This window comes from Hippocampus bargibanti, linkage group LG20 (genome assembly GCF_051943395.1).
Source record: "Hippocampus bargibanti isolate YZ-2025 linkage group LG20, ASM5194339v1, whole genome shotgun sequence".
Taxonomy (NCBI): Eukaryota; Metazoa; Chordata; class Actinopteri; order Syngnathiformes; family Syngnathidae; genus Hippocampus; species Hippocampus bargibanti.
In genome coordinates, this window is record NC_142753.1 from 11,448,605 (window position 1) to 11,468,116 (window position 19,512).

A 19,512-nucleotide genomic window follows, 5' to 3' on the forward strand; every position below is an offset into this window, starting at 1 on the left:
TGTTGGTCTTTCTCACATGTTGCTTGTTGCACAATTGGCACGCTTGACTCACATTTGAGGTTTCAAAACAACACTGTCAAAAACGTTGCTTGCTTGAGCACAACGTAAGAAACTTTACAATGTTGGTTTTATTTTTTTATGACATACCTTGTTGCTTGATACTTGGTAACACACCTGCAATTGTGTTTTTTTGCTTCACAAATTATTGGTGTTTACATTTGTCAGTTTTAAATTACAAATAATTTTTATGGGGTAGTACATCTATCTTAAAAATTAAAATAATCGGACTACGGAGTGTTCATTTAGTTTTTTATTCTGTTTACTTTGTAAATTAGTTTTGGATGGGATGTCAACATCATTTTCAAAGGCCCGCTAAGTGACCAGCATTAGACCAGCTAGTAGAACGAGCAAAACACTCGTTACATTTCAAAATAATATCAAATGCCCTGGACGAAAACGTTTCTTTCCCAAGGTAATTGAACGGGATGCTTATTTCTGTGGTGTATAACCCCACCAAACGTATCTATCACAAATCTTTTATTAATGTATCTATAAAGACTGTGATTGTCGATTTCCGGTTTCTGCAGTCATGTATTTGTATCGGCACTAGGACCACGCGGAAGACTGTCCGCGTGTTTAAATTGACTTCCTGCAGTTGCTGCATCGTCGCTCATTCGCTAGACTGCTAACAGCCGAGTAGCAACAGTAGCATTCTTTTCTGCGTCGAAACGCCATAGAGCGACTTATTTGGGTATATTTTTCTCCTCGTCGTTCGTTATGCAGGTGACATAACCCCAACCGAGCATGTCCAAGCGATTGGGTCCGAACGACGTTCTGCTGACTTCGCCGACCGTTCCCCGCGACTTCGCCGCCACCTTGAACTCCTCCGCCGGCTGCGACGTCAACATGGACGCGGCGGGCTCCGAGGAGAAAATGGACGTGTCACTGGCCGAAATCCTTTCTCTCTACAGTCAGCCCATAAACGAGGAACAAGCCTGGGCGGTTTGCTACCAGTGCTGCCGAACGCTGGCGGCGGGGCGGCCCCGACGGAAGGACCCCAAGAGCTCCGGTGGTGGCGCTGGGGACTCCCCGCAGAGGATCGAGGGACCCGGGGATGTGAGAATTAGCCGGGACGGCACCGTGACGCTTAGCTTTCAACGCCCCTCCGGTAGGTCACCCCATAAAAAAAATAATTACATATGTTAGTGTCACACAATATTTTAAATTTGCTTGAAAATGTAACAATCTTGCTGGTAAAAAAACGCGAGTGTGCTCGTGGTGGGGTAGTAAACAATGCATCACGTGATGGCGGGGGGGGGGGGGGGGGGGTCCATTTGACAGTCTGCACCCAAAAAAAGCAGCTAGGCTACATTCCTGCTCGTCACTTGGAAGTCATTTTCTAATTTGCTTTGATTACTAAACTGAATTGAACCGAGCAGTTTTATGCTAATTTAGAATCAGAATCAGAAAGCCTGCAATAGTCTCACAATTTGCATTTAGAGAAATATGTCATGAGTCATACATGTTAAGTTTCAGAAATCTGGAGATTTTCGTACTCTGTGGTGAATGTTATAATAATGTGAGCGTTACAAAAGTATAAATTAGAAGTAAATAAAACACAAAAATGCTTTCATTGTTCATTGAAACTTTCAATTAGTATAACAATGTATATTTAGTTTTTTTTACATTTTCTTCGTTGCTTTAAAAAGTGACTATGGTATTGTAACTTGCTATGTATTAGCTAGCTAGCTCCCTTGTATGTCCTTGTAACGCGATGACAATGGAGGACTATTTTCTCCCGCGTGTCAATTCGCAGTGAGTGACCTCAACTGGCAAGTGGGTTCAGTCACACGGGAAGTAAATTCACATGATTGTCATCCAAGGTTGGGATGGGGAAAGGAATGATGGCATCATACGGGAGGGTCCAAAGTACTCGATGGTTGTGACTTTTAGCCCGCTTTTATTTTTTCTGTCACTTGAGCGTGTCGATATCGGTTGCCCAATTTGCCCTGGTATCACCTCATCAGCATAACAAAGCCTATGTTGCCTAAGCAGTCTATTGTACGAACGATCCAAATTGAACCCCCCCCCACCATTATGGTTAAGGGAAGGATGTTGCTGTTTTATGAAAATGGCTTCTTTTACTCCCCTTTCAAGGTTAAAATCTTAGGGATAGTAGGGATATATATATATATGGCCGAAACTACCAGTAAGACTTTAGTTTGCTGACGAAGCTTCTTGGATAAGAAGCGAAACGTCCGACACCTTCAAATTTGTACAGATGATGGCCGAAGAAACCTTTTCATCGATGGACCACTCCTGTACGACTGAGAGCTTACACAGAAGCATCTGTGTAGAATGCGAAATGATTTTTGTTTTCTGCACGCCGTCGTTAGGTGTCACGCCGATGAGCTCATTGTCTTTGAATGTTCTCTGCTGGCACGATCATCCATGAATAACAGTGGCTGTGTCTGTTTTTGCAGATAAATATGAATCAACGCCGTCGTCGCTGGAGGTGAGTGTATGGTTTTATTTTCCATCGGCCCAATTTTTGAGGGATCGGCTACTACTCCTGTTTTTGTGAAGTGACTCCCAACACCACATCTGTTTTGCGGTTGATAATCCCACCTCCCACTTTCAAAGGCCTATTAATTTATTTATGTATTTAATGTGTTTTATAAAAATATTGATTGATGTGTGTGTGTGCGTGCGTATGTATGTATGTGTGTATGTTATGTATTTTATGTATTATGTATTTTATGTATTCTATGCATTTTATTTATTTTATGTATTTATTTTTTATTCATTCATTCATTCATTCATTCCCACCCTGGAATAACCTAGTTCACTTCTCTTGGTGACAGCAAGTAAATTGACACACTAGGAGATTTTTTTTAGCTGGCAAGCAGTCTTTCTTTAAGAGGAGTTCTGCCCCCCTACCCTCACCTTGCTCCTATATAACATCTTGCAGTCAAAACCTCTGCATTTAGCCCCTGCTGGCTTACATAACCGTCAGTGTTAGCTCGCCCAGAGCGACGCAGTGTTGCGACGCTGACAGTATTTTTCTTTTATTTTTTTTATTTGCTGACATGCTCGTGAGTGACAAGATGGTTTCCCATCACGGTGCCCCCCCTCCCCCAGCCAGCTAGCATGCAATTGTTTACGTCCAACTGTCCTCTTGTTGAGACATCGCTATCAGTATGATTCCCTCCCTGGCGCGCTCATGCATGTTGATGGTGTCGCAGACACACAAACGGGTTCATTCTCTCACCCCCTCACCCCCCACCCCATTTCCTCACCCACCCGTCTGTTCGTGCATGACTCACTGATGCTGCGCTAGCGAGTTACCGCGGAGGAAAACCTGTGGTTTTATGATTTGTTGCAGTAAGTCAGGTGTTGATAAGCCGGTTTTGTCTTGGCTGGCTGTTGATGAGTAAAATCATTAGAAGTACATTGATTTATTTTTATTTATGATGATATAAAGACTTTTGAATGCTACAAAATGTTGATTTTCTTGATTGGTTACAAAAAAAGTTATCTTTTTTTGTCACTGGTTAAAACAAAACTCAATGTATTTCAAAAGAAATTTTCTCACGTGACTGAGGTAATGCGCTAACAACCAAGGACGTCATTTTGCGTCAAACAGGTTCTTCTGCATCTTCTAACAGGACAAACTCAAATGACTCTTTCTTCGCCGGTCATTTTGCCACCCGCTGCTATATGCTTTTTTTCGTGTGTCTTTGACACGAGACTTGTCATTCTGTGTTGTTACTTCTTGTGTCTGGTCTGTTGTCCTATGGATTAAACAATTATATAATACGACACTGAGCAATAGGATATTTATTCCCAGCCCCCCCTCTCCCCCCCAGCTCCAATACGGGATTATCGCCTCCACATTCATGAAATTTGGTTCAAAGCTTTGAAACCCGGACGAGGGTTCCATACTACCGCGGTCTTCTAGAATTCAATCCTGACTCAACTGTTATTCAGACAGTGGTGCTTCCACAAAGATCAGATTTCCCACCGATCAGACCTTAGCCCAATCCTGTTTATACTTTAATGTTCCTGGAAGTACAGTACATAATTTCTTCTGCGGGGGAGTCACTAAACCATCCCTTCTGAAGCCAACCTGGCTTCATTGTTATGAAGATCTTCCTCAAAGTTCAGGAGTTTCGTCATGGTTACTCAAGATGTGCTGTTCCCCGATTAATTGACCGTAGCTGTTTCTACATTGTCTGTTGTTCAAAGACTTCAGCTTCCTTTTATGTATTCTTTGGTGGTCCATGGTGACAAGCCTTGCTCGCTATTTATGATGCGGGGTTCCTCAAGGATCAATACTTGGTCCACTATTACTGCTGGAAATCACTTTTCTGTGGAGAAGTTTTTTTTAGATTTGCATTCTTCTGGACCCTGAAGCACCAAGTTTACAAAACATACTGATTTATATAGCGCTTTAACAACAGCTGAAGCTGCAATAAAGCACTTTATATGGACAGGTATCGTATACAGGACAGTCACAAAGTTAGTAGAAAGCACCAGGGAGTGAGACCAAGATCAAGTTAAAATCATGCCGAGTCGAAGGGCAAATAGTACAAGTGAGTTTTGAGACGAGTTTTAAAGATGGGCAGCGAGGGAGGATAGCCGAATGTTCCATGGCAGGTCATTCCAGAGTGTTGGACCAGCAACGGAAAAGGCTTGATCCCCTCTGAGCCTCTGATTAGTTTGTGGCACATCGGGTCAGCAGACGTGAGGCGTTTAAAGATTTGAAGACCAATAATAAGATCTTGAAAAGAACTGTTTGAAAGTGAGGTGAGGAAAGTGCTTGAGTGTCCTTTTGACAGAATGTCAACAATGCAGCGACTTCTTTCAGCCAAGCAAGTCAACGCCTTGCGACTTGGCCAGGTCCTGCTTCTTGGCATGTCCAACCAAAGCATTGGTCTGCCACACCCCTTCCGTGCCACCCAGCACCTGGCGTCATCTTGGTACAGCAAGGCCGGAGTTGTTTAGCTTGTTTAAAAACCTGTTTACCACTGCAACAACATCAAACTTGCCCTTTATCCGATGCATTCAAATTAGAGAAAGCCGAAAGCCACATCACATTGCGATGTAACACGCAGATTAAAGTGCAAACTATCCACGGCTCAAATATTTGATTTTGAATTGGCTGCGGGGATTCCATTTGTTGTTCTTCGTCAAATGTCACCTCTTCCAGGAGAACAATTGAAATCTGAGATGGAACCGGTTTTGCGCATTCTTTGCAAAGTCACCACCCAAGTCCTCCTTTTCTCAGAAAGATTCCAAAATTACTCGTCAGTCACCCTCCGTTGTTATTTTGCAGATGAGAGCGCCTCGGACGTTTTTAAAGCTTCAAGAGGCTGACAAATGAAAGTGGCGCCTTTTATCAGAAAGCAAGTGAAGCGAACCACAATAAATCCTCAAACTGTTTATACTGTTTATACTTTGACTGGTCAGATTGAGGTCTATGCCACGATATAAACGTAAATCACAATTTAGACGTTTGTGCGTTGTCTCGGTCGTATAGGAGTGGTCCATTGAGGAAAAGGTTTCTTTAGCAGTCATCTGTACTTCTTTGAAGGCGTCGGACGTTTCGCTCCTGATCCGAAGAGCTTTGTCAGTGAACTAAAGTTGTGCTGGTAACTGTGGCCCTATATCACTTAATGGACAGAGTTGACCGTGCCAGACCTCTGCTCTGATAGGTCCCTGCTCTGAGGTTGGGGGAGCAGTGGACCACTCTCTGAAGCCAATCTCATTACTTCTATTATTCTATCCCTGGCTCTGTTTTCACCTCATTAGCCAATCTGATTACCTCTATTGTCCGATCCCTGGCTTTGGTTTACCTCATTAGCACGACTAAGCCTAAGTGGTATCGGCTTCAGAAGTCTCTTGTTCGTTGACGAAGCTCTTCGAATGAAGAGCGAAACGTCCGACACCTTCAAAGAAGTACAGATGAAAGCTGAAGAAGCCTTTTCCTCGACTGACCACTCGTGTACGCCCGAGTCTACACAGACGTCTAGATTTCATGTGACGTCCGTTGAGTGTATTTGTTGATGGAAATAGTAGGTTGGACCGGCCATTCGGGCTCTCCCGGATTTCCCGATGGCTACTTCGGCAGTGTGCACTGGTGTTCCTCAAGGACCAGAATTTAGCTGCTTGTAACTTTGACTCACTTTTATGTATCCTGTCATCTGTGTTCATGAAAGACCACAACTTGGGGTTTATTTTGGTCCTGGTCTTAGTACGTCGTGGTGTGTATCAAGGGTCACACAAGAGCCCACTGTAATTTATGCCACCCTCTTAGTACACAGCTACAGCCACAGCTTGTCCCTATTGCTGTTTATTTTGTGGGGTTCCATCTACATCTGCTACACTTTGTGCTGTCTTCAGCTATTTTGGACTCATAATGATTGTCATTTTGTTTCTGCACGACAGGTAATCGACTCGCTAGGCGTGATGATCTACAAGGCCCTGGACTTTGGCCTGAAGGAAAACGAGGAGCGTGAGCTGAGCCCACCGCTGGAGCGCCTCATCGACCTGATGACCAATGTGCAGGAGGCGGAAAGCGATGACGCCTGCCCCGATGAGGGCTACGAAGCTACAGAGAGGAGGAAGAAGAAGAAGAAGAAGAGGAGGAACAGCAGCTGCCTGTCTCGACATCAGGTGGCACCGTCAGCCAGATACGAAGCTACCGTGACATGATCTCGGTAAGAGTATAATGCAGTTACCCCAAGTAAAACCTTGTCTGTTAGAACTAGTTTATATACACATCCTAAAACATATTTATTTCATTTCTACTTATTTTTATTTGTCTAAGTGTCAGAGATGTGTCAGAGATGTCAGAGACATTCGATCGGACACTGTGGACAAAGACTCAAACACAGAAAGATTCTTTACTGCCGGCAGGACACATAGCCATTCATTACAGACGCCTGAATTCTGCAGCCCTCTGTCAAGCTATTTCTTGAGAGTATATGCAAATTTAAGTGATACATTAGTAAAACATCGTTTTCTTGATTAGAAGACCACGCCCCTGGGCGTTCTAAGCGCGAACAGCTGTAAGAAATAAAACATTGTCTCTTCCGTGAACTGATATATTTCTAACCTTGCTAATGATCTCTTCCTGTGAAGGAGTTTCAAGTCGTAACTTGCTTCGGTGATAAAGGAGTTTCCCAAGTCCTAAATTCTGTCTAGCTTCTACCCCAGTGGCCTGCCTCTTTCTATCCTCACAATGTCTCTCCTGTCCAAGATGAAAATAATGTTTCTGTTTATCACTTTGATTCCTGCTGATTTTACCACCATCTTCTAACACCGCGCAGAGCCATGAACCGGAGAAAACGACCCAACATCGTCCAATGTTATGATTGCTGTGGTGTTTTTTGCTTGTGCTAATTATGGTTTTCCTTAAGGACACTATTCTTGGTTCATGCTTGTGGACCAATTATCAAACCACATCCTACCGATGAGGATCACTTATTAGCCAACTGCCATTTATGCTGCGGTCTTGCTTTTCGAAAGCTGTCATAAGTACAATTGATCACTTCAAACTTATTTCAAGTAGATTTTCACACATGGTCCGATAAGTACCATCCAGCAAATGCCCCACCTCCTTCTGCGCGACAGGTTCAGCTGACGCGGCACGTCAACGCTGTACATTCCTACGGATCGGAACCTTGTGAACAAACTTGGTATTTCCAGCGCAATAAGCTGAGGAACTAATTCACAGGCTTACTTCCTCATAGTGGACCCTGTGTAGTGTGACACGCATACGCACACTATGAATGAGTATTCGCTCTATTCCATTGGCATGACTTGTTTAAGAGGCTGATGTCCTTTATGCAAGAACACGGCATTGTCACTCGGCGCTTGTGTAATACTTGTCACTTTTTTTGAGCGGAACGTCTTGCACAAGAGCTAATTTGTAGAATTTTTTTTTTTTTTTTAAATCTATGGCAGGCAGCCTTTAATTTTTCTCCGGTGGTTGCTCATCTGTGATTTCTAAACTAATTAACCTTATTTGAGTGTTAATGCAGTAAATGTTGAATGTCAGTAAAGGTAATGCTTGTTAGCAAATGTCACCATGACTGGAAAGTCTTCACATTTTTTTTTTGTGGGGTGGTGGATGTTGGATTAAATCTTGGCAGAATAAATCTCGTTCTTCTTCTGGTTCACTTCTTCGTTTGTGTAGTCGAAATATTCAATCAGCAGGAAGTAAGGTGATATACAATCAGTGTAAATTAGGTTTTTGTTAACTCATTCGCCGCCATTCCTGTATTTATTTGGATTTTGGTTTTTCTTGCAGCGAGTGCCGATAAAGCGTTGGTCAGACCTCTGGCAATGTTTTGGCCTTCCACAAGGTGGCAGCATTTGCCTTTTGTCCATGTTAGCGCTTTGTTACAGCTTCAGATGTTGTTAAAGCGCTATATAAATACAGTAAAGTCTCGTTATATCGATATTCTCGGGAGTCGGAAAAAATATCGATATAACCAGACTATCGATATATCCGATCCTGCGGCATGTAAATTTTCTCCTTGCGTTCATAGAAATAGTATCGTGATAAGCAGTACTATCGATATAACCGATATCGATATAACGAGACTTTAATGTATGTATTGTATTTTGTACAGCTGCCCCCATTTCAAGCTCAGATAACTCCAGATGCACATAACTTAGCAATTAACTCTTTTTTTTTTCCTGAAATAAGGGAGTCTAACGTTTCTAACGCTGTATTGAATGTTTATATAGTCCTAAAACTCAATATTCTGTGCGTACTTTAATTTGACAGAAAACGACAAAAACCCTGTCACTGGGTTGGACACATTTTTGCACATCGTCTGGCAGTGAATGAGTTAATATTGTATTATATGTTTTTGTAATTTTTTTTTGGAGCATTGTATCATTTAAAAAAATTGCACTGCACTTTGAGCTCTTGTCTCCTACACTTGGACTAAATGTTATTTATACCAAAATAATTAATTTCATATTAAGTATCACATACATTATTGTAATATTTTTGATTTATCATAAGTAATATAGCATATAATGTCTACTTGCTTTGTTGAAAAACATTTGTATTCATTGTATGTTTTGTGTATCCACACCAATGCTAATCTACCATGTGAATTGTTTTTGGACCCCCTTGTCCTCACCATCCAGCTGTGTTCCTCGCACCTCCCGAGCCCTTCGGACGCTCCGGTCCACTACCAGGCCGTGTGCCGCGCACTCTACGCCGAGTCCAGGGAACTGCGCACTTTCCTGGAGAAGATCAAGAGCGCCAAGGAGGTAAAAAGCTAAAAGATGGCAAATCTATCAGCACTTCTTACGGTTTTGTAAAATACGATGAAGTAACCAAAAGGATCACCTTAATGCCAGTATTTAAAGGACAATCGACACCATTTTTTGACATCAGAAAAACGTTTTATAGCATCTAAAAAACCCAAAACAAGCTGTTATTTTTAGTCAAATGCAAAACACCAATAAAAATGAGTTAAAGTGTCTCAAAACTACTTCAAAATGACCCCGGAAATTGCGAGTTTCAAAGATCCCGCCCCCTTGTTTGTGACGTCACGCCGGGACGTTTTTCCTTGCTTGAGAATCAAAACAATGGCTTCAGATTCGGAGAATATGCTTTCTTGTTATGAATATGATTCAAATAGTTCTGAAGAGGAAAGCATAAATGTTTGCAATCCATTAAAGGAGTCCTCCCATATCAGTTCGAGCCGTCAATGACAGCAATGTAGCACCCAGAAAATGCACAAGATGGCGCCCAAGCTCCGTTGGAAATGGGCTGATTTGTCTGCTGGGAACTAGTATCAAATAGTAGTCTTTGTGCAACACAACGATTCACCATTGCGTTATCTATGTGTTTTCCCTCTAATTTCGCCATCAACTTGAAGTTTTCAGGCCAAACAAAGTACCCAAAATGCATTGTGTGTCGCTTTCTCTGTGTCAGGGGTGTTCCTGAAGTGATGTCACGTCAGGAATTGCCACAAACTCACTAACAAGACTTCCTGAATAGTCAGCGTGAGTCTTAAAACATAAAATATAGCTATATGCCGTGGAATCTTTGTAAAATATGCTCAGTAGAAGTGATTTGACAAATTATGGACACAACTTGTCCGGAGGTGTCGGTTGTCCTTTAAGGAGCTTAGCCCAGGAGCCCTGCCAAGTGATGCCGAACGGCCATTTTATTGTTTTACATTCCAGCGAATTAGGATGTTACTCAAGCAGGGCCCCTCGTGTGACATGTTGTTTTTGTACAGTAGCCATGCTGGCAGCAATTACAACTCATTCGTTTGACTTTTTAACGATTACGTTCTTCCACGGCAGAATTTGCGCAAAATGGAAGGGGAAACCCCTCAACAACCCGTTCGTGACTTGGACGAGCTACAAAATGCAGATTGGGTAAGGAAGAAATGCACCACTGGTGTGCTAGCATTCCAGATAATGTCTTCATAACTGTTAACACTTTGGTTTTTTTTAACCCTTCCTCTTCCCCCGACCACCCAATATCCGTCCGTGACAGGCACGGTTCTGGGTCCAGGTGATGAGAGATCTGCGCCACGGCGTGAAGCTAAAGAAGGTGCAGGAGCGTCAATACAACCCGCTGCCCATCGAGTACCAGCTGACGCCCTACGAGATGCTCATGGACGACATCCGCTCCAAGCGCTACAAGCTACGCAAAGTCATGGTAAGCCGTTGCCGCTAACTTTATCGCCCACGTTGACCATTTTTGACTGTTAAATTTGGTCGAATGAAGGGTTTGTTCATAAAACGGCAGTGTTATGTAGCCTAAAAAGTTAGGGGGGATCTTATAACAAAAAGAATAATTAAATAAAATAGATTTGATTAACTATTGTGATTTTATAGGTCAAGATTTCATAAATCAATGTCAAAGTAAAGAATTGATTTTCAGGATTTTTCCAAAATTAAAAGGTATTTATTTATTTATTTATTTATTTATTTATTCATATTTTGTATTCATTTTGTTTTTTATCTGTTTATTTATTTATTCGTTTATTTATTTGTTTATTTATTTACTCATTTAATGATTTATAAATCAATGTGATGTCATAAAAGATTTTCAGGATTTTTCCATAATTAAAAGGCATTTATTTATTTGTTATTATGTCTATCCATTTATGTGTTTATTTATCTAGTTATTTATCTATTCATCTATTTCCGTAATTATTTAATGATTTATTTATTTAATTAATTATTGTGATGAGTCGGCAGATTCAGCAGTCGCGCTGTCAATCAGAACGAGCCGATGCGGCTGCAATTGTTTTAAAGTGTTAAGAAAAAAAATGCATTATTTTAGAAAAATACCAATTACTGTGATCTTAAAATGCAAATCGCAGTCTAATCGATAATTGTGAGATCAATATAATCGTCACGCAAGTGGATAAAGTGTCATTTTTGGATCATTTAGCTCTCATTTGGGGAAATCGCTTCATGTGAAACACTTCATGAAACACCCTTGGCTCATTCAATATTTTCTATTACGCCACCTAGTGGCCTGGCGTAAAAATGGCTCCATGACGTCAACTTTTACCCTTTTTAACTTCACTTCAGGTGAACGGCGACATCCCACCAAGGCTGAAAAAGAGCGCCCACGAGGTCATCCTTGAGTTCATCCGATCGCGGCCTCCTTTAAATCCGGTGAGTCAACGGCAGGCCCAGTACGACTTTGTGATTCAACTCGACGACGCCCACGCTAACCTCTTCCCACACTGGCCAATCGTCATCAGGTGTCGGCCCGCAAGTTGAAACCGACGCCGCCGCGACCGCAGAGCCTCCACGAGCGCCTGCTGGAGGACATCAAGACGGAGAGGAAGCTTAGGCCCGTTTCCCCGGACATGACCCGAAGAACCCGTCTAGGTGAGGGCGCACACAAGCACGCGCTAGCATCTCTCTGTCTTTCTCCCATTAAACCATTAGCTTAAAGGACAACCGACACTTTCGGACAAGGTCTGAAAACTTCGTGTTGATGCGCGTTGATGGCGAAATTCGAAGGAAAAAACATAAATGACGCAATGGTGAATCATTGTGTGTTGCACCAAGACTACTATTTGATACTAGTTGACACAAATTCCCAACAGGCAAATCTGCCCATTTCCCACCGAGCTTGTGCGCCATCTTGTGCATTTTCTAGATGCTACATTGGAGTCCAAACTGCTCGAATTGATACGGAAGGACTTCTTTATTCGATTGCAAACATTTATGCTTTCCTCTTCGGAACTATTTGAATCATATTCATAACTGGATGAGTAACAAGAAAGCATCTTCTTCCAATCTGAACTCTCTGAAGCCATTGTTTTGATTCTGGAGCAAGGCAGTTTGTGTAGGAGTATCCTGGCGTGACGTCACAAACAAGGGGGCGGGACTTCCTGAATCTGCCCAGTCCGAGTTCATTTTGTGGCAATTTTGGGACACTTTAACTCTTTTTTTATTGGTGTTTTGCATTTGACTAAAAATATCATCCTGCGCGTTTTGGTTATTTTAGATGCTATAAAACGTTTTCCTGATGTCAATTAGGAAACAAAAAAATGGTGTCGGTTGTCCTTTAAATCACACAGCCATCATAATTAGCAAGCCATCTTATGTAATGTAAACAAAGACCACATTGACTTGAGTGCTCTTGTTTACTCAGATCTTTTACTATAGTTGCTTATGTAGCCGCTCACCGCCGCGTCCCGACTAAGTGCATTAGTCGAAGAAATGTGCGTAGCGTACGCTCCCGTCTTTACCTTTGTTGCATAACGCTTCGTATGGAAGAGATTACTATAAGCAGCATGTGTTAACTTGGCCTTGTTTTTTCCTCCAACTTGCAAACAAACGTGTCAGTCAGCCGTCCTCTTATCACATCTTACAGCTTTGACTCGTCAGGTAAAAAAAGGTTTGCCCGCACAGTTGCCCGTCGCACCTTTTTGTGCTGACCTGTCTTAGACACGCTGTTTCTATGGTCTGTGTGTGTGTGTGTGTGTGTGTGTGTGTGTGTGTGTGTTTGCTAAAACTGACAGCTTGTCACAGAAGCCGTGCGGTTCCCCGAATTCGACCAAACATCCCGAAAGACCCGGCACGAGTTTTATCTCACAACCGTCATCTCTCCTTTTGTGTTGCGCGCACCTCCCTTTAGGCACTCCCAAATGTTTGGTGACCGTATCCACCTCACTCACCAATTTGTTAGCAATTTTAGCCATTGTTGTGCCATTAATGATGTTTTTTTTTTTCATTGATAGGAGCTGGGAAAAGCATCAGCACACCTCACGATCTGTGCTACACCTCAGGTACACAACATCCTATGCCCATTGTTCAACCTACTTAAAGGACAACCGACGCCTCTGGACACATTGTGTCCATCATTTGTAAAATCACTTCAAATGACTTATACTGAGCGTATTTGACAAAGATTCCACCGCATATAGCTAGATTTTATGTTTTAAGACTGGCGCTGAATATTCAGGAAGTCTTGTTTTCGAGTTGGTGACGATGCCTGACGTGACGTCACATCAGGAACGTAGTCACACAGTACACAGTAGCTCTGTGTCGAGCTAAATGGTAATATTAGCATTCTGTGGGGCCCACAGTCGCCTTGAAAGTAACACAAACCGTTTTCCGCCATTTGTCTTTCAGACACCCCGGACGCTGCCCGGAGGCTGACCACCAGCACGCAGTCTCTAGTACGCGGCTCGGCAAACCAGTTGAGCCAAAGGAAAAGAATCCTGCACGCGCCCACGCTGGCCGAGTTAGAGAGCTCCGAATCGGACGTAGGACACCGTTACCGCGAGACTCGATTACATTTGGAAGTCGACGTATGCGTCAAGTAACCTTCTCAACAGGACGAGACGACGACGAGGAGCAGCTCTAGCGCCGCTGCGTCATTGATGGACATCTCGCCAGATTCTGCCAAAGACAAGAAATGTAAGTGTAAGTGTGTATGTCCTTTTTAGACCGCTCCTTAAAGGACAACCGACGCCTCTGGACAAGTTGTGTCCATAATTTGTAAAATCACTTCAAATGACTTCATTGGAGTCGAGACGCCTCAAAATGATACAGAAGGACTTCTTTAAGCGATTTCAAACATTTATGCTTTCCTCTTCGGAACTATTTGAATCATATTCATAACTGGATGAGTAACAAGAAAGCATCTTCTCCCAATCTGAAGCCATTGTTTTGATTTTCGAGCATGGCGAAACGAACAAGGGGGCGGGACCTTCTGAAACTCGTCATTTTGAAGTAGTTTTGGGACACTTTAAGTCATTTTTATTGGTGTTTTGCATTTGACTAAACATCATCCTGCCTGTTTTGGGTATTTTAGATGCTATAAAATGTTTTTCTAATGTCAGTTAGGAAACAAAAAACAAATGGTGTCGGTTGTCCTTTAAACCTTCAATGCTCTCCACTAACAACTGGAACGACCACATCACACATGCTTATTTTTTATTATATATATTTTTTTCAGCTCCTCCGGCGTTCCTGCCAGTGTCCGCCACGCCGCTGCCAGACAAGCGCCAGCCGTTAGCATCTGTGCGCCGCCACTCCATCGAGAAGGAGGCACTTTCCAACGCCTCTCCGTTCCTCGCACCTTCCAGGCAGAGCTCCAAGTCTCTGGTAGGTCAACGGCCACGTGCCAACGTTTCTTTCCCCAAGGGAGTCCAAATAAATATAAACAACACGGGGCGCTAACTATTAGCACGCCACCTTCAATGTGTTCTTAGCTATTGCTAACCATTCGCATTGATCGGCCCACTTCCTGTTTTCACGCTGCAGCTGATGGACAACGCCCGCAAGGTAATAAATAGCGCCCCATCTTACTTCGTCCCTCACCGCTTGCCCTCTCTCTGCCATATTTTCACATTCCCAATTTTGCTCATCACGCGTCCGCCCTGTAATGCGCCGCAGCGTCTGTCGCATTACAACCCACGAAGCGCTCTTCAAAATAAAACCACGAGACGTTGATGCAATTGCCGCAGGAAGTGCAATAGGATTATAATAGCTGTGCCCTGACTGTCATTATGTTGTCATCCGTGAGGGATTATTTGGTTAAAGTGGACTTTATGAAACTCAAAAAAAAAAAAGAAATACAGTGGGACCTTGGCTTATGAACTTAATTGGTTCCCAGACAGAGTGTGCAAGGCGAAAAAAGTGTATCGTAAACATTAATTTCCCATAGGAAACCATTAAAATGAGAATAATCCATTCCCAGGTCCCCATAAAACATACTTTCTATCCATTACTTTCTAATTTTCTAAGCCTTAAAACTACACCAAACATACCTTATTTCATGTATAATAAATGTGCTATAGTATTATGATTAAAGAAATAAAGTGTACTGTACAATAAAGTCGTTTTATTTCCCTTATTTTTTGGAGAACCGCCTCACTCTCTCTGTCTGTAACCCCATCCCCCACTGCTGCGTTCTTGACCAATCACGTGGCTTGAACTGAAAACTGGGGGCGGGGAATAGAGGACAAAAACAGTAGCCACCATCTTTTTTTAGTACTTTTTTCTTTTTGTCTTTTTTTCTTTTAGTACTATTTAATTTTTGTATCTTTGTTTTTTTTTTTGTTTCTTTTTTTTTTTTTTTGCTATCTTTTTCTTTTTCTTTGTGTCAATTTGTTTATTTCTTCTATTTGTTTGTTTTGGGTTAATTTCCCATTCTGATGTGTGCCGTTCCCCCACCAGGAGGACTTCTGCTTCCCGGTGGAGTGTCTGACACTGACGGTGGAGGAGGTGATGCACATCCGTCAGGTGCTGGTCAAAGCCGAGCTGGAGAAGTTCCAGCAGTACAAGGACATCTACAACGCGCTCAAGAAAGGAAAGGTGACACTGTGGCTTCTGGATTTGAACTTTGCTTCACTTGCTGTCATGATTTAATTCAAATATTATTATTATTATTTTTAGCTTTGCTTCTCATGTCGCGTAAAGAGATTCTCCTTCTTCACTTGGTCGTACACCTGTCAGTTGTGTAAGAGGTGAGGACATGCTTTTATTAATGATCCAACTGCTGAAGAGGTTAAAAAGTAAACGTTTGATTGTCGCCATTCTTTCCAGGCCGGTGTGCTCACAGTGCTCCACAAAGGTACAGGCATTCATTTCTATACTTTTTTTTGTTTTATTCCAATGAAAAGATTTTCATCTTGAACTGAAACTAAGCTAACGCGCATGTGTGGCGCTTATCCTTAGATACGTCTTCCTTCCAAGCCCTACGCCACATTGCCGTATAATTTTTTGTAAGAGGTGAGGACATCTTCATTAATGATCCAACTGCTGAAGAGGTTAAAAAGTAAACGTTTGATTGTCGCCATTCTTTCCAGGCCGGTGTGCTCACAGTGCTCCACAAAGGTACAGGCATTCATTTCTATACTTTTTTTTTGTTTTATTCCAATGAAAAGATTTTCATCTTGAACTGAAACTAAGCTAACGCGCATGTGTGGCGCTTATCCTTAGATACGTCTTCCTTCCAAGCCCTACGCCACATTGCCCATCTACACTTTGGGCCCCGGCGCGGCGGCCAAAGACGACGCGGCCATATCGTCGCCCTCGTCTGAAACGGCGCTGTCGTTCGGTTTGGCACAGAACCGCCGCAGCCTGCGTCGCAGTGTCTACAAGTCAGTGACGACGCTTTAAATCCATCCATCCGATTTACATGTACAGTGATACCTCGGTTTACGAACGTTAAATTTATGAAAATTTTACCTTGGCATACAAACTATTTTTCGGGATACACACAAAGCTTCCACAATGAGTGATGTGTCGTTCGCGAACGAGCCAGTTCTCCTAACAAGAAAATGGCAGACTACTGTTTTTGTCCTCTATTCCCCGCCCCCGATCTTCGGTTAAAGGCACGTGATTGGTCAAGAACGCAGCAGTGAGGGCGGGAGGTTTAAACAATAAAGAGACAGACAGACGACAGTGAGAGAGTTTCAACTTTGATAGTTCAAAGGCAGAGTGTAGACTGCAAGGTTAAAATAGCCCATCCATCAGGCTCCACAAACAACCCACACAAGCCATCTGTACACTTGATGCAAAAAGCTATCAACCTAGCTAAACAGAACACAATTGATGAGGAACTAGATAAAATTATCGCAGAGCAGCACTTACAAAGGATCATTCCACAAGATGGTGAAAGAAGAAGGTTACATTCCTCATCAAGTGTTTAATGCTGATGAAACCGGCCACTCCATTACATCACAAAGGTAAATCAAACCACTTTATTAAACAGTACGGGTTATTACTTTAATTATAATACCATAGCGCATTTATTATACATAAAATAAGGTATATTTTGTGTAGTTTTAAGGCTTAGAAAATAAGTAGAAAATTATTTTATGGGGACCTGGGCACGGATTATTCTCATGTTAATGGTTTCCTATGGGAAATAAATTTTTGGGATACACACTTTTCGCCTTACACACTGTCTGGAAACCAATTAAGTTTTTAAGCCAACGTATCACTGTACTCCTCTTTTATTTGAGATTTTTTTTTTTATATCTATACTATGTGTTAAGTAACTCTCTTTATTGGTGATGGTGGCATGTCTTCCTCAGGTCCTCCAAGTCGGACAAGAACCCCGAGGATGACGCCACCCTTCCAGCACGAGGTGACCTAGACTTCCCCAAGGAGCTAACGGAGGATTGGGCAGCCATGGAGGTGTGCGTGGACTGCAAGAAGTTCCTCACGGAGATCATCTCATCCAGCAAGCGCAGCCTATGCGCGGCTAGCAAGCGGGCGCGCCTCCACCGCCAGAGTCGTTCCTTCTACCGCAGCTCGTCGGCCTCCGTCAACTTCCGGCCCTCGCCGCGCATCGCCATCCACGAGTTGTAGACCGTGAAGAACCCAAACGACGCGTCGCCATGGCTCTTCAGTTCCATCTGCTCAAGAATGTATAATCCGATTGAATGAAGGAATGTTGGACAAAAAAAAGTTTGTACATAGCGTCCAATCCCAACGCCGCAAGTTTTCCACGTAGCACTCAGGAACAACAAGCGATTGTCGCCACCCTCAGGTTGCCTCCCTCCCTCCCTCCACCTCATCTTCTTTCTCCTACCTAATCAGCACTGTTTTTTTTGTCCTTCATAACACATTTCAGTTCCTTAAATTTTAAATTTGTTGACCATATCTTGTCATACGTCAGTCATACAGGAATGGTCCATCGATGAAAAGGTTTCTTCAGCCGTCATCTGTACTTCATTGAAGGTGTCGGACGTTTCGCTTCTTAACCAAGAAGTTTCGTCAGCAAACTAAAGTCTGACTGGTAGTTTCGGCCTTATATATATCCCTACTGTCCAGAGGTGGCGGTGGACTCTGCTATGATTGGTTTGAAAGGGGAGTAAAATACGCTATTTTCATAAAACAGCAAAATCCTTCCCTTAACCGTAATCGTGGGGTGAGATTGACTGACGGACGACTGGCCTGATTGCCCAATTTGCCCTGGTATCACATCAGCATAACTAGGCCTATGTTGCCTAAACGGTCTATTGTACGAACGATCCAAATTGAAACTCACCCCACATAGGCTTAGTTATGCTGATGAGTTGATACCAGGGCAAACTGGGCAATCAGGCCAGTCGTCAGTCAGTCAACCTCAACCCACCATTGCGGTTAAAGGAAGGATTTTGCTGTTTTATAAAAATAGCTTCTATTACTCCCCTTTCAAACCAATCATAGCAGAGTCTGGCACCGCCACATCTGGACAGTAGGGATATATATATAGGGCCGAAACTACGAGTAAGACTTTAGTTTGCTGACGAAGCTTCTTGGATAAGAAGCGAAACGTCCGACACCTTCAAAGAAGTACAGATGACGGCTGAAGAAACCTTTTCATCCATATCTTGTCATGGAAATAGTTGGAAAATTCCAGATTTTTCCTACATTTTGAGCTGTCAATCACCCCGCACCAACAAATAAAGATTTTTTTTTTCAGACACACGTTATTCAAATTATCAAATAATAATTTTTGGACTACTTTGCTAATCACTAAAATGACTAAACATGCAGCTCCAGATTGGAGTTGAACTTTTCACGTTCCAGTGAAGTTTACAATCACACCAAATAATTTGTTGTACTTATATGGTGGCGGACATACTTTCTCCCATTTTGAATTATTTTTTAATAATCCTATAATTAATACAGTATAAAAAATAGTCAGACTACACCAGGTCATTTTGAATAGTGGAGATTTTCTTGATTCTGTCAATTATATTTTACGTACTTCTCATTTGCAGACACCCCCCCCCCCCCCAAAATTTGATTTTGTACTTCTGAAACTTGATTTTGTTTTATTTTGAAAAGTGTACCTGGGGCCAAACTGCTGTTTGTTTATCTGAAAGTTTTCTAGTTGTACATAGTGTACATGCATCGAGTGCTACGATACTGTGGTGGGTTCACTGACTTCTTTATCTGCTTTCACGACTACTTTGATTGTTGTATACATGCTGTATAGCTGAAGAACGCTCCATATCAAACTCAACTTTTATGACCATCGAATGTTTG

At 42.5% G+C, this 19,512-nt stretch overlaps 1 protein-coding gene across 1 annotated transcript; it reads left to right on the forward strand.

Moving 5' to 3' along the window:
• The first annotated feature begins 695 nt into the window (after positions 1-695).
• On the forward strand, positions 696-18,761 carry LOC148883204 (protein spire homolog 1-like). Its single transcript, XM_089023020.1, is given in 20 exon segments — positions 696-1,168; positions 2,484-2,515; positions 6,451-6,618; positions 6,621-6,722; positions 9,172-9,297; positions 10,345-10,419; positions 10,541-10,705; positions 11,590-11,676; positions 11,766-11,895; positions 12,862-12,903; positions 13,257-13,304; positions 13,651-13,784; positions 13,857-13,938; positions 14,480-14,628; positions 14,788-14,808; positions 15,703-15,840; positions 15,922-15,992; positions 16,072-16,099; positions 16,468-16,628; positions 17,568-18,761. Coding segments are annotated over 20 exon segments (2,400 nt in total). The 5' UTR covers positions 696-804; the 3' UTR covers positions 17,845-18,761.
• Positions 18,762-19,512: the final 751 nt, after the last annotated feature.